The 14,635-nt window shown below is 39.8% G+C and overlaps 2 protein-coding genes across 2 annotated transcripts; both read left to right on the top strand.

Moving 5' to 3' along the window:
- Nucleotides 1-5,661: 5,661 nt before the first annotated feature.
- LOC309850239 (olfactory receptor 10K1) lies at nt 5,662-6,603 on the top strand (the record flags this gene model as incomplete). Its single annotated transcript, XM_082703920.1, has 1 exon — nt 5,662-6,603. The coding sequence occupies one exon, from the start codon at nt 5,662-5,664 to the stop codon at nt 6,601-6,603; it is 942 nt and encodes a 313-aa protein (XP_082560046.1).
- A 6,639-nt stretch (nt 6,604-13,242) lies between these two features.
- LOC309850241 (olfactory receptor 10R2-like) lies at nt 13,243-14,184 on the top strand (the record flags this gene model as incomplete). Its single annotated transcript, XM_082703922.1, has 1 exon — nt 13,243-14,184. The coding sequence occupies one exon, from the start codon at nt 13,243-13,245 to the stop codon at nt 14,182-14,184; it is 942 nt and encodes a 313-aa protein (XP_082560048.1).
- Between the last annotated feature and the right edge of the window lie 451 nt (nt 14,185-14,635).

Raw genomic sequence — 14,635 nt, 5'->3', positions numbered from 1 at the left:
AAAAATAGGACAATTACTCTAGCTAGTGTAACAAGACCCATTTTGCCTGCAGATCACCTGTACAGTAGAACAAAGTAGACTGAAATGGCCAAAGGCAAGCCTCAATTTCCAGTTTTGTGTTTCCTGTCAGAGGCAACACTCTTGAGAAATAATGCCTCTGAACTGTAAAACTCAACCTTGTATGTGTCAGTCATTCAGGGTGTAATGGAAGGAGGGGTGTCCAACTCCTTTCCCACTGATTCCCAGACTCACACATGGTTGGTGCTGGGGAGTGGGCACAGCACCTTACTTGGAAGACGGGGTAGACTCACAGGGCTCAATCAGGAATAGTCACACACTCAGTGCTCCTACTGAGACTTCAGGAAGAAATGTCTTTATTCTACCAGGACACCTCCTTTGAGTGATGAGGTCCAAAGAGGGAGCCCTTTTCCCAGTATTATTCACTAAACAATCATGGTTTTCTTCCTGACATGTGAGGTCATTTGTGTTGCCAAAAATGCACAGATGCATTTCTGAGCTCTCCTCTCTGTCTGTCTGTACTATTTATCTCTCTTTGCTCCCACAGCGTGCTCTTTGTTACTACTGAGCCACCTTATTCCTGAGAAGAGTGAGCCTCAGTATGACCCATCTTTTTCAAAATTGCCTTATTCTTCCATGTAGACTTCAGAAATGTGACTATCGGTTGCCTTCATGATTCATGCTGGGAACTGAACTGGATTTTACTCATTTTGGACTTGCTTGGATAAAAGGGAGAAATTTATGTTAAGTCACTCTACTAAAAAAAGCATTTGTAGACAGAAAGCAATTGAATGATAGAGTTCATTAGACTGACGACGCATGTTAAAATTCAGGTTTTGTCAGAGTATCTCAATGTCCCTAATGAGAATGTATATAGACAAGTACCTGAGAAGATAAATTTGTAATTAAGCCCTCCTTTGACTCTTAGCAATACTGAAGTTGAGAATCACTAGGCTGATATACAATATTCCTGACTTAAAATTCAATGAAACATTCCCACTTGGTCTGTGGAATATAGTTTCAATTCTGGTGATTTCCCCCACAGAATCCATCACGCACAGACTCAACTTCCATTTTAGACTCAGGCTAATTATGCTCCTGGCTCCTTCTCCCCAGGTTCCCCAGAAAAGGCTACCTTTGAGAACATGGTGACATTAATTCTCCAAAATAGACTTGATATCTAATTAACCCCAAGACAACATCTCCAGTAGTAGAACTAGCCTCAAGAGTCCAACAATCAAGGACATGCTTCTGATAACCACACTGCATGCTGGTCACCAGAGCTTCTACAGACAGTGAGTTTGACCCAGGGTCCTGATGGGTGGCAGAGGCTTGCTCTATTGATGGAGATGAGAGCTTCTATTCAGGGCAGATTCACTCTCTTCTGGTGTCATTTCTTCAGTTTCCAATCTTTGGCTTAGAATCTACTTGTCAAGGATTCCAGATACTGAATAGCTCCTTCTGTCTGAACTGAAAGGAGGAGAGTGATGTAGGTGCTGATAGGACAACAGGAATATCGATGTAGCCTTGGGCTCTGTGCGGTGTGAACCTGAGTGATGGGTAGAGCTTGTGAACATCAAGCTCCTCAAGGAGATCACCGAGGGCCGTTTCTGTAAGTGAGAAGGAGAATCAGGGGCTACTTTTAACTTGAGGTCCGAAGAGTGATTAGGTGTGCTCCCTAGTAGAGTTCCATGAATTTTCATAATGATCAGATTAGGTCAATTTGGTTCCCAGATAGATTTTCTTTTCTCTTCTTTCTGTCTGGTTGACTCAGGGATTGAAAGAAACAGATCCCGAATCTCCACTTCTCTCTCTGCCGTGTACTCATGAAGTCTCCTTTTAGTTATTACTGAAATCCAATGTTCAGACTCCATTTTAATAGGAGAAGTTCAGGTTTTTTGTGTTTATAAAAGAAGATAAAAATTTTACTTCTTTGATCTCCATTGCTGTCTATGTAATTTTTCTTGGTTTATTGATTGATGTTTTCCTTAAGAAAGCATCTGGGTATCTCAAAAGTTTTGCATTGGAAAAACATGTAGATTTGCCCCCTTTTGAAGGCCTCCTATGCCAAGACACTATTTAAATCCAGAGTATATTATATCTCAGTGGGGTATCTAAGGAATGAGGGAAATAGGGTATGCAAATATCATCTCCTAGAATTGAAACCTGAATGTCCTCCAAAGCTTCTCAAATATAAGGGCACTTTAGGGATCATCATTTAGAGAATCTTGGACTCCCTGAGTTGAAAAGACTCTTGGGATCTAAACTTCACTCTCACCCTAAGCAAAACTCCTTTTGTAAGGTAGTGTTCAAGGAACTTCTGCTTAAGTACTTTTCCATGCCTCTGGTCAAATTATAACACTTGTTGCTTACCCTAGCCCCTTAGTTTTTTTTCTTTCTTTTTTTTTTTTAAAGATTTTTTATTTATTTATTTATTTGACAGAGAGAAATCACAAGTAGGCAGAGAGGCAGGCAGAGAGAGAGAGAGAGGAGGAAGCAGGCTCCCTGCTGAGCAGAGAGCCCGATGCGGGACTCGATCCCAGGACCCTGAGATCATGACCTGAGCCGAAGGCAGCGGCTTAACCACTGAGCCACCCAGGCGCCCCCCTAGCCCCTTAGTTTTAAAGTAAGGTGATGGAATATCCTTACTTTATGTGTGTCTTAAATGAAGTGTCTTGGTCAAAGTTACTCAAAGCTACTTAACATAGAGTTCTTCTCATGAATCACAGAGGGATCTTTTTCTTGACTTTTATAGCCTGTGGGTATTTGGCTGGAAGATCTTTTCATTTCTCTGCTCTTGTATCTTTCTATTCAGGGTACATATTTATCAGACTGTAGTGGTCTCTGATGTTATCTGGAGCAGATGAGCGCTGCTTCCCCAGATGGACTGTGTTTCTGGGTTCCCATATATCACAAAAGGGCAAATATATCAATAACACAATCCATTTAGATGGTGGGGTAATATTAATAGTATGTAAGAAAAATGTCCACATAACTGAAATCAGCTGTTTCACGGGTCTGAGTGACAAATCATTTACACAGTAGTTCTGGATTTGGGTAGATACAGGTACACCTTCAGAATCGAGAGAATTTCAGCCTCTGTGGCCTAATCCATATGATATACTCAGTGGAGTCAGGATATGGTGGGAATTGGATGTGCATTAGGTGAATGGAAACCCAGAAAAATATTTGGAAAGTGCCAAGACAAGGACAAGCAATGTGTATAAATATAGATTTGCCTCATTGTCTTGAAATACAGAAATCCCTTTGTCCTGGTGAGGGTGTATGTATGTACACTATCTCATTCAATTTTTTTCCTAAATATAGAAAACATACAGCTATTGTACACATATATATTTATATAATGGGGATAGACATGATAAATATATACTTTATATTTAACAGAACTATCTTGATAGTTAAAAAATGACAAATCCCTGTTATTTGTTAAAGAGCTTTCATACCAGCCAATGTGAGTATATGCATATTGATTTCAAATAAGTTTTTAGTTATATCTATTTAAGCTTAGGACCAGTTGCTAACTAATAAGAAAGAACAAAAATTTTAATCTCCATTTTCTAGGAACAGATACCATGAGCTTCAGAGATATCCCATCATTTGAGGCATGCAGATGGTAAAGTAGGTTAAACATCTGACTCTTGGTTTTGACTAAAGTTATAATTTGGGGGTTAGGAGATGGAGATGCACATCTTAAGATTCTCTTTACTTCTCCCTGCCCCTACCACTTGTGCACTCTCTCTCCCTCTCTCTCAAATAAATAAATCTTTAAAAGAAAAAGATCTCATCATTTAACTTAAATCTAGAAATCTAAGATTTGCTATTAGCTAGAAGAATGTAAAAATGAAAAATTCTGGTAGCAGATGCAAATGATTCCTGAAGAGAAAATGATGTACAAGTATATAAATATACTGAAAAGTATGTAAATAAAATAGTTTTTAAAATATTTTTAAAGGTTTTATTTATTTATTCAACAGAGAGAAAGCCCAAGTAGGCAGAGTGGCAGGGAGAGGGAGAGGGAGAAGCAGGCTCTCTGTAGAACAGAGACTGATGCAGTACTCAATCCCAGGACCCTGGGATCATGAGCCAAAGGCAGACACTTACTGACTAAGGCACCCAGGTGCCCCTGAAAGTGTGTAAATAAAGACTGGATGAGACCAATAAATAAAGGCTAGTAGATTTTGCTTACAAAGAACACTTTTTTTAGTTCCCAGGCATGGACAATTGGGAAATACACCCATGAAAAAATTATCTGATATTAGTCCTAAAAATGACAAGAAAAAATCCTTTCTGCAGCTTGGGGACTGTGTTGCAGAATATTCAAAAGTGGAGCATAACAAATGGAAGACATGGGAGATGGAGAGGAGAAGAAAGTTGAGGGAAATTGGAAGGTGAGGTGAACCATGAGAGACTATGGACTCTGAAAAACAACCTGAGGGTCTTGAAGGGGCGGGGGGTGGGAGGTTGGGGGAACAAGGTGGTGAGTATTAGGGAGGGCACAGATTGCATGGAGCACTGGGTGTGGTGCAAAAACAATGAATACTCTTACGCTAAAAATAAAAATGAATAAATAAATAAATAAATAAACAAATAAATAAACAAACCCCAAAATGAAATTCTAAAAAAAGAAAGAAAGAAAGAAAGAAAGAAAAAGAAATATTGTTGATATGACAATATATAATACAGAGTCTGTGATTTATGGCAGGGTACTAGAATTTGGAACACTTGACCAGTCGTCCCATTCTTTCTCATGTTTTGTGAGCTCTGAGCCATTTTTGGAAAACTCTGTTCTCTGAGTTTCTCTGAGACACAGAAAATGGGAAAGGGGAGGTGAGCTACAAATACTGCAAAGGTAATGAGTCTCTTTCTTCCATGCTAGTGACTCATCTTTTCCTGGAATAGGGGATGTTCTTCTTTAAACTAGTGTTGTCATCTGTCCCGCACTTTGCTCAGGACTCCAGAGTGGAGCCTCCAAGAATGTCCTTAATTACTCATTAGTCAGTCTGTCAGAAGTAACACCAAAGGATTTTTGTTTTTGTTTTTGTTTTTCCTTAATGCTTTGGTTACTGCCATGGGTTTATGATGGTCTTACCACATATCTAGCATGTAAGAAGTCACCAACAAACACAGTTCCTCTCACATGTTTGCTGGAGGACTGTTCCTTTCCCTTCCCATTTTATGTTGGATAAACAGGTTCACACATAGTGTCTGAACACCTCTCATTCTTTCCACATTCTGAATGAGTTCAGATGGCTGAAATTAAACATATATATATATATATATATTTTTTTTTTTTCACTTTTGGAGAGCTAGTTTCTTGGAATGCTAGTGAAAAGACAAATATGGTAATCCCTAAGTAAGATACAAGTAAAACCAGTGAGACAGATCCTTAATCCTTGGCTAGAGAGATACCATGGTCTTAGTCTCAGAGAAGTCTCCTAAGTGGCTGTCCAATCCTCGGTTGTATATTTAGCCTTAATTCTTTTCTTGGCAGACTTTCTGAGGGTGAATGAAGGACTTGCCCGCCTACAGAGTTTGTGCTGATTTTCCCACACACTTCTACTCTCCTTCCTGGATCCTGGCCTCTGTCGCTGTCCCTGACTCTCCTCTTTGGAGGCGCTCTGCATGGAGCAGGGTAATGAGACCCTGGTGAGGGAGTTCGTCTTCCTTGGCTTCTCTTCTCTGGCTGGGCTGCAGCGGCTGCTCTTCATAGCCTTCCTGCCCATCTACCTGTTCACGCTGGGCACCAATGCCATCATCATTTCCACCATCGTGCTGGACAGAGCCCTTCACACCCCCATGTACTTCTTCCTTGCCGTCCTCTCCTGCTCTGAGACCTGCTACACATTCGTCATTGTACCCAAGATGCTGGTGGACCTGCTGGCCCAGAAGAAGACCATCTCCTTCCTGGGCTGTGCCATCCAGATGTTCACCTTCCTCTTCCTTGGCTGTTCTCACTCCTTCCTGCTAGCAGCCATGGGCTATGACCGCTACGTGGCCATCTGTAACCCTCTGCGCTACACGGAGCTCATGGGACCCCGGGTGTGTGTGGGACTAGTGGGCGCTGCCTGTGCCTGTGGCTTTACTATTGCACAGATTATCACCTCCCTAGTATTTCACTTGCCCTTCCGTTCCTCCAACCAGCTCCATCATTTCTTCTGTGACATCGCCCCTGTCCTCAAGGTGGCATCCCACCACTCCCGCCTCAGTCAGTTGGTCATTTTCATGATTGGTGTATTCGTCTTGGTCATTCCCCTGCTACTTATCTTGGTCTCTTACATCCGCATCATTTCTGCCATTTTGAAGATCCCATCCTCCACCGGCAGGTACAAGGCCTTCTCCACCTGTGCCTCCCATCTCATTGTGGTAACTGTGCATTACGGCTGTGCCTCTTTCATCTACTTAAGGCCCAAGTCCAGCTACTCGTCAAGTCAGGACACCCTCATATCTGTGTCCTACACCATCCTCACTCCACTGTTCAATCCAATGATTTACAGTCTGAGGAATAAGGAGTTCAAGTCAGCCCTTCGAAGGGTAATGGGCCAGATTTCATATCCTTTTAATTAAATTGATTCATTAAAATTAAATTTTACATATTCAGGGCACCTGGGTGGCTCAGTGGGTTAAAGCCTCTGACCACTTGTGATTTTGTCTGTCAAATAAATAAATAAAATCTTTTTTTAAAAGATTTTATTTATTTACTTGACAAAGATCACAAGTAGGCAGAGAGGCAGGCAGAGAGAGAGAGAGGAGGAAGCAGGCTCCTCGTGGAACAGAGAGCCGGATATGGGGCTTGACCCCAGGATCCTGAGACCATGACCTGAGCCGAAGGCAGAGGCTTTAACCCACTGAGCCACCCAGGTGCCCCTAAATAAAATCTTAAAAAAAAATAATTAACTATTCAGTGAATTGTATGCCTTTTATTTTATCAACTGTATGTCTACATCCATTTCCTACTTTAGAGTTTTAGTTTTTATCCATCACTTTGTCATAGGTTTTTATCAACATTTTTATAATCTTTGAGAAATTACCTATTGTTTTCTAATATTTTTAGTTGTGTCTATGTTGCAAATAAATATTTCATTTTATACAAATCATTGATTATCCACTAATCATAGAATCTGTTAATATCTTTAAACTTAGTTTCCAATTTTTTCATTCAGTGGTATAATTTTTCTCTGTTTAATTTGTTTTTGCATTTTATCGATATAGCTGCAAGATTTTTTAACTTTTGTGATTTAAAGATTTAAGCAGGTTTTTCTCTTTTTCTTAAAGAAGATTTTACTGAGTTCTTTGAATGTTAGGTTGAGATCATTTCATGTTTGAAGTTTAGTTGAAATTTTGTGAAATAATACAGGCACAGTGTCTATTTGTGATAATAATTTAAATTTCTTTCAAGAAAATTCTCCTGAATTGTCATTTTTGTTTTTAATGGATCATATCTGGAATTTAGTACTCTACAAAATCATTCACTTCTTCTAAACTTTCAAAATTCTTTGTAAAATATTTACAAAATATTTTGAGATATGAAAATTCCTATAATGGTTTTCTCCTCTGTCATTTTATATTATGCATATTTTTTGCTTTTTTTAAAAATTTATGGTTCATATAGTAGTAGTTTGTATATTTTATCTGTCTTGTCAATTGTTTTCAAAAAGCTAACGTTCATGTAAATGAATGGATGCAACAGCCAACAATATGGGGCTTCGCTCCCATACTGTTATTTTTAATGTTGTTTGTATTACCTTTCATTTGAATTTTCTTTTAAGTCGATGTTTTATTTCTGACCTCATGCTTTCTACATGACATATTTTAAAGTTTATTTATGTATATAATTATTCTGTGAAATTTCCTATCATGCTCACTTTAAACTTAATCCACATATTCTGATACATGGAGTGTAATTTATACTATTTCCTAGAATTTATTTCACTTTGCTTGGATTTCCTATTGACCCAACAATTATTTCATAGATTTTAAAATTCTCAGGTAGAAAAGCCATTTTTCTCTGTTAGTCATTGCATACTTTATTACACTGGGATTGAGAATATTGTTTGTTATTCTTACTAGTTTGTGACCTTGGTTGAAATTTTTATTGTGACTTAATACACAGCCAAAATTCATACATACTTCATGTGCCTTGATAAGAATATGTGTACTCTTTCATTAGAACACAAATTCCAATAAATACTTATCTGATATACTTCACTATTTTGCTCCTTAGGGCTCCTAACCTCTTGGAGATATTTTTCATCCTGATTTGTTTGAGCAGAGTGATTTAGGAAAGTTATCCATTATCACTGTGTCTCTTTGTAAAGATCTTACAGTTTCTCTCTTACAAAGGTTGCAGCTGTGTTTTGGGGGGGTTGCAAATTCATATCTGTAATAATTTCATTGTGAATTATAGTTGTTAACATCAAAATATTTTTTGTTACTGTCTTTTGTTGTTCATTAATACTCCTGGTCTGAATATTAAACTGTCAAGTATCCAGATTCCTCCCTTGTTTGGTTTGTGAGTCGTGGGCATAATTTCCCATCTCCGTATTTTTAGTCCTTCTCTATCATTTCCCTCAATGTCTAGCATTTGTCCTATTTCCAGCCCAAGTGTCTGGATTCACTGGGAGAGGGAATAATACTCAATCTGAAAATAGGCGGACATTCTATCAAGGGAGACATCTAAGCTAAAACTTACCTCCACCAGGGCACCCCCATATTTTTCTCCATGACCCAAATTTACCTTGTTTATTTGTTTATTGAACAGATACTAATCATGCTCACAGTACACTCTAGGAACGAGTATGTTTCCCATGAGTCTGAAACACTTAGGCTGCCTCTGACGTTCTAGTAGACTGTCCTTTGTTCGTCCCTTTCTTTCCCTCCTACAGATGTCAAAAATGAGACTGCAAAATTTACATTTTCCTCCAACCGGAGAATGAAAATTTAGAGTCATTAGGTAGGGAAACTCAAACTCCATTGATGTTTGTTTTAACAAATGGGGCCCAGAAAATGTTCAGCTTCCTAATGAGTCCCCAGAGAATTTTGAAGAGGAAACCAACTAATGACCATGGTGTATTAAAAACGGCCTTCTCTCTGACCAACAAATTCTCTTAGTGTATTACTATCATTCCACCTGCTAACTGGGGAAATTACGGACAAGCACTGGGCACCATGCGGTAATTAGCTCCCGGTGGAGGAGGGGATCTCAATTACCAACAAGGCATTGAGGCCATGCCAGTGCAGAAAGGAAAAACACCCTTGGTGATGCTCATTGAGGCATGAGCTAAACCACCCATAGAGAAGAGGCACAGGTGATACTTTCTGTGGAGTCGTACAGACAGTTTCCTTATATTGGTTCAGATGGTTGATGGAAAACCAGAGAAGAACTCTAGCACATTATGACAGGGAAGACAATTTTGCAAGTTTCACCTAGAAAACCTCATAGAAGATTCAAGGAAGTGTCTGAGAATGAAGAGGCCAGCATACCACCAGGCACTAGCATTGATCTGAAGGACTGCAAAATTTTTATTTTTATTTAGGGACTTTGATTTCCACATTGAGAAGAATGGTGACAATCCTGTCATTTCTTGTATGTCAAAATTTAAATTGAGTTTTTTCATGATTCAGTGATTTACTTTCCCCTCCTGATCAGTAGTGGGAAATGTGATAAAATGTCAGAAAAGACAACTGGATGGTGAAAACTTTGAGGCTGGAGATGGAGGTCAACAAGAAGGCAGGGCCACAGACTCAGTTTGATTGTTTCATGTGAGTTTGGGGATACAGTATGAGACTGAGAAAGGATGAAAATGAAAATTTATAGAGAACATGGAATGGACAGAGAACGCAGGCCGTGTTTTCACTTAGGAGCACGTGGTGGTACCAAGGGAACCCAGCTGCTGTAGAGGGAACTAATTGGGATCCTTACTAATTCATTAATGGACTATTTGATTTACTTATTCATCAAGCACTTATATCTTATTAATTTAAACATTGGGTAAGTTTTCATAGTGACTAAGGTCTGGTCTTTGTTCCTGAGGTTTTCCAGTCTACTGGAAGAAATAATTTGTACACAGCAGGTTGAGTATTTTGATAAAGACACAGAAAACAATCTTGAAATTCACTAAATGTTACATATAGTACAAACAACAAACTCCCCCTGTACAGATTAGAGAAAGTTCAACAACTAGTGTCTTTAAAAAAATGTGAACAATGGGGGGGCCCTAGATGAAGGCAAGAGAGTATGGAGGCCTCTACTTTCTCTCTGTCTCATTCTCTCTCCCTCTCTCTCTTTCTATCCTTCTCTCTCCCTCCCTTTCTGTCTCTTTCTCCCTAATTCTGTCTTCTGTATCTGTCTCTATCTCTTGCACACACATTTTCTCAGCATGAAGTCTTGAAAATCAAAAGCATATATAGAAAACTCTAAGTATTTCAGGGATGCCTGTGTGGCTCTGTTGGTTAAAGGTCTGCCTTCAGCTCAGGTCGTGATCTAGGGGTTTTGGGATAGAGTCTGCATCAGGCTCTTTGCTCAGTGGAGAGACTGCTTCTTCTTCTGCCGCTTCCCCTGCTTGTACTCGCTCCCTCTCTCTGTCTCTGAGTATATTTTAAAATATACTTAAAAAAAAGAAAACTATACATATTTAATTTAATTTCTGTGTGATGGAGATTTAGAGGAGAAAGTTGTAAAGGGAATTGGGGGTGAAGAATTAGCTGTCTTTTTAACCAGCTTAAGGAACTGGCTTCGCCTCCACATGAAGTCATTGAGCAAGGTAATGAGAAATCAATTCACTTTTCCACTTGTTAAGAAGACGATTGAGTTACACAATTTTATTTATTTTCTCCCCTGCCCTTATTTTCCCAAAGCTTTTCTCTGAATCTGTAGATTCTTCCCTTCCAAGCTCTTCTATTCACCAAATATTTTATGCAACATCCTCAGCCAGGTTAAGGAGAGACAGTATGTTTGTTTGTTTGTCTGTTTTAATAAGGAATTTCTTTTCAAATTTCAATTCTTGCATAGATTCCAAGGATGACTCGAGAAAGTAGGTGATGTCTTGTGAGTGCAGTGGGGGAGGGTCACAACATGGTCACCCAGTAACATGGCCTTTCTTTCTTTCCACACAAACCCCAACCCTCCCTGGGTGACAGGTCACTGCTCTTTCTGGAGATGGTCCTATGAAAGAGCAAACTCAAAGGATGAAGACTGGGACACTGGAAAGTTGAAGATGGCATCTCAGGAAGAGCCCCAGGGGAGACTGTTCCCGGTCAAGACCTTGGTGTGTGTTTCTTACTTATAAAGTCCACGGATGGGCAATTCTATTTCAACCAAAATAGAAGAGAAAGCTCCTGATTTTAGTCCCATTTTAAAATTTTCTACACCTTTGACTAAGCAAAAGAGCAAATGATGATAGAAGCTTTGTTATTTGCATAGGTCTTTAAGACTAACTATTCAAATGGAAAATTACAAGTTTAGTTAGTTCAGGAGGAAACCACTTGATGGTCAGAGAGCAGTAATTTTTTTTAAAACTGGTATTTTGACTTTTATTTATTTTCTTTCTTTTTTTAAATTAACATATAATGTATTATTTGTTTCAGGGGTACAGGTCTGTGAATCATCAGTCTTACACAGTTCATAGCAGTGTAGAACATACCCTCCCCAATGTCCACAACCAGCCTCCCTATCCCTCCCACCACCTCCCGTCTAGCAACCTTCAGCTGGTTTCCTGAAATTATGAGTCTCTTATGGTTCGTTTACCCCCAGGTCACATCTTGCTTCATTTTTCTCTCCCTTACCCCCACCCCCACCCTGCCTCTCAAATTCCTCATATCAGAGAGAGTATATGATAATTGTCTTATGTCACTTAGGGTAAAACCCTCTAGTTCCATCCACATCATTGCAAATGTCAAGATTTCAGTTTTTTTTTTTAATTATTATTGCATAGGGGTAATAAGGGTATTATTGCATTTGGGAAAAAATACGAGACACAGAGTATGATTGATTTAAGTTTGCAGATACTTAAGGGTCATTTAGGTTTGTTAACAGAGTTAAGATTTGTCCTGTAACAAGACAGCTCTGAGGGCACAAAGGAGGATGGCTTAGAGTAGAACAAAATATAATCTAGCAGGTCTGTCAGTCATGCCCAGACAAGAACTAATTTACAGAAAAGAAGAAATGATCCTAAACTTATTGCAGATCAAAAATAGATTGCATGTGAGGATGAGAAAAATCACATGTTTAAAGATGTCTCCGGAATTTACGTGATGGGGAGGATTTTGGATCTGTTTACTGAGACACAGAATCCTTGTGAAGGAATAGATCTGGAGAAGGGTTGGAAGAGAACAAGAATGATCTTGATTAAAATACATATAATCTATCGCTAGAAACAATAACTTACCAGAAACATTAGGGATATTATCTGAGCCTGCCTACTCAGCAATTCAGAGATGGATCCTGGGAAAGACGGTCTGGTGAGTCTCCAAGTCGAGTGTATCAAGGATAAGACATGAAACCCAATGGGCAACCAGCTAATGTGGAATCAAAACTAAATTCTTCCAGCCATGGGTTTTCCACAAGAGAAGTCAGGCTTACTGTCCTACAAGGGTGGGCAGAGGAATCATCAAACTGGTTCTAAGACAGAAGGAGTAGTTCTAAGCCAAATTAACCTTTCATGAACGACTGCATGGAAATGGGGCCATCGGTCAGTAAAGAAAAGGAGTTGTACTCTTCAGAAGCCAGCGGCATAAAGACAGATCAAGGATGTTTCCCTAGATGATGAATGTATTGAAAGCAGGTAAGAAGCATATCCTTGGACACTGGTGCTATTGCTTATGGAATATATGTATCAGCAATATGGATAAAACTATGATCATGGAAAATCATAATTAACATAAGGTTTCTTTTGAAATTTAGGTTACCAAAGAATTAAATGGAGAGAACATAAGTCTGCAAGAGTGGAGCGGGGGGGATGAAAGTACTGGCTTCCTGTGAACACTAATCCCAGACTCACTGATAAAATCATCGGCAGAGAAACAGCACTGTGGATACATACTGATTTAGGATAACTTTTGGTTAATCTATAATGCTTTTTTTCTCTTTATTTCCCATTCACACCAGACTAGCGTTGGTTTTATTATGAAGAGTAAGTCTTTCTGATTCCTCCATCCCAGGAGTCCCTGGACCTGATCACACTGACTTTGTGCCACAGCATCTTCTCCATGGCCAATTCTTCCCAGGTCACTGAGTTCCTACTGCTGGGTTTCTCTAGCTTTGGTGACTTGCAGCCTGTTCTTTTTGTGCTTTTTCTCTGCCTCTATTTGATCATCCTGAGTGGAAACTTCACCATCATCTCTGTCATCCACCTGGACCGCAGCCTTCACACACCCATGTACTTTTTTCTCTGTGTCCTTTCAACCTCTGAAGTCTTCTACACAATTGTTATCCTGCCCAAGATGCTTATCAACCTGCTCTCTGTCCTCAGGACACTCTCCTTCACGGGCTGTGCCACACAGATGTTCTTTTTCCTCGGCTTTGCTGTCACCAATTGCCTGCTTCTGGGAGTTATGGGTTATGACCGCTACACTGCCATCTGCCAGCCTTTGCGCTACCCCATTCTCATGAACTGGAGGGTGTGTGGACAGCTGGCAGCAAGCTGTATTGTTAGTGGCTTCCTAATATCTCTGGTAGGAACGACTTTGGTCTTCAGCCTCCCTTTCTGTGGCCCCAACAAAGTCAACCACTACTTTTGTGACATCTCACCAGTTATCCGTCTTGCTTGTGCTGAAACCTACATCAATGAGCTGGTCATCTTCATCTGCGGAGTCTTGGTGCTTCTTGTACCCTTGATTTTCATCTGTATTTCTTATGGCTTCATTGTCCATACCATTCTGAAGATCCCATCTGCTGAGGGCAAACGGAAAGCCTTCTCCACCTGTGCCTCCCATCTTATTGTGGTCATTGTCCACTACGGATGTGCTTCCTCTGTCTATCTTCGGCCCTCAGCCAAATATTCATCAGGCAAAGACAGGCTGGTGACAGTGACCTATACTATCATTACCCCACTGTTGAACCCTATGGTATACAGCCTTAGGAACAAAGATGTACAGCTGGCTATTCGGAAAATGATTGGGAAGACTGGGGTTTCTCTTAAGACTTTATAATCAGAACGTTTTCACACACATTTGGGCCAAATGTGTCACTACATGTTTAGTCCATAACAGTTTCTGATAATATCTGTCCATATAAGTGTGTTCCCTTAGACAACTTGTTTGATGTCTCAGGGTATAAATGTTCTCTTATTAAAGCAGACATGGTAATACGTTCCTCTCAAGGCTCTTGCAAAGATCCAAGGAGATAGCACAGCGTCTGTCCCTAGAGGTTAGCTCTCCTCTTCATGACTTATAGTTCTCAAAAGTCTCTAAAAAACCTTTATCTCTTGCTCTTTCTTTGGCTTGTTTGTCCCAAAGCTCTGATGGTTCTCTTTGTTTAAGGTTATGTCCAGCTTAAGAGGAGGTGCTTGAGTCTGAAGCTGGCTTAGACGTTGGGGCATTACATGATGGGGAAATCATTTATTGCACTAGGAATTAGGTTTCAGCCCAACACTGGTTAAGC

This window comes from Mustela nivalis (assembly GCF_964662115.1).
Source record: "Mustela nivalis genome assembly, chromosome: 16".
NCBI lineage: Eukaryota > Metazoa > Chordata > Mammalia > Carnivora > Mustelidae > Mustela > Mustela nivalis.
The sequence above is the reverse complement of the archived record's forward strand: the minus strand, read 5'-3'. Positions and strand labels throughout refer to the sequence as shown.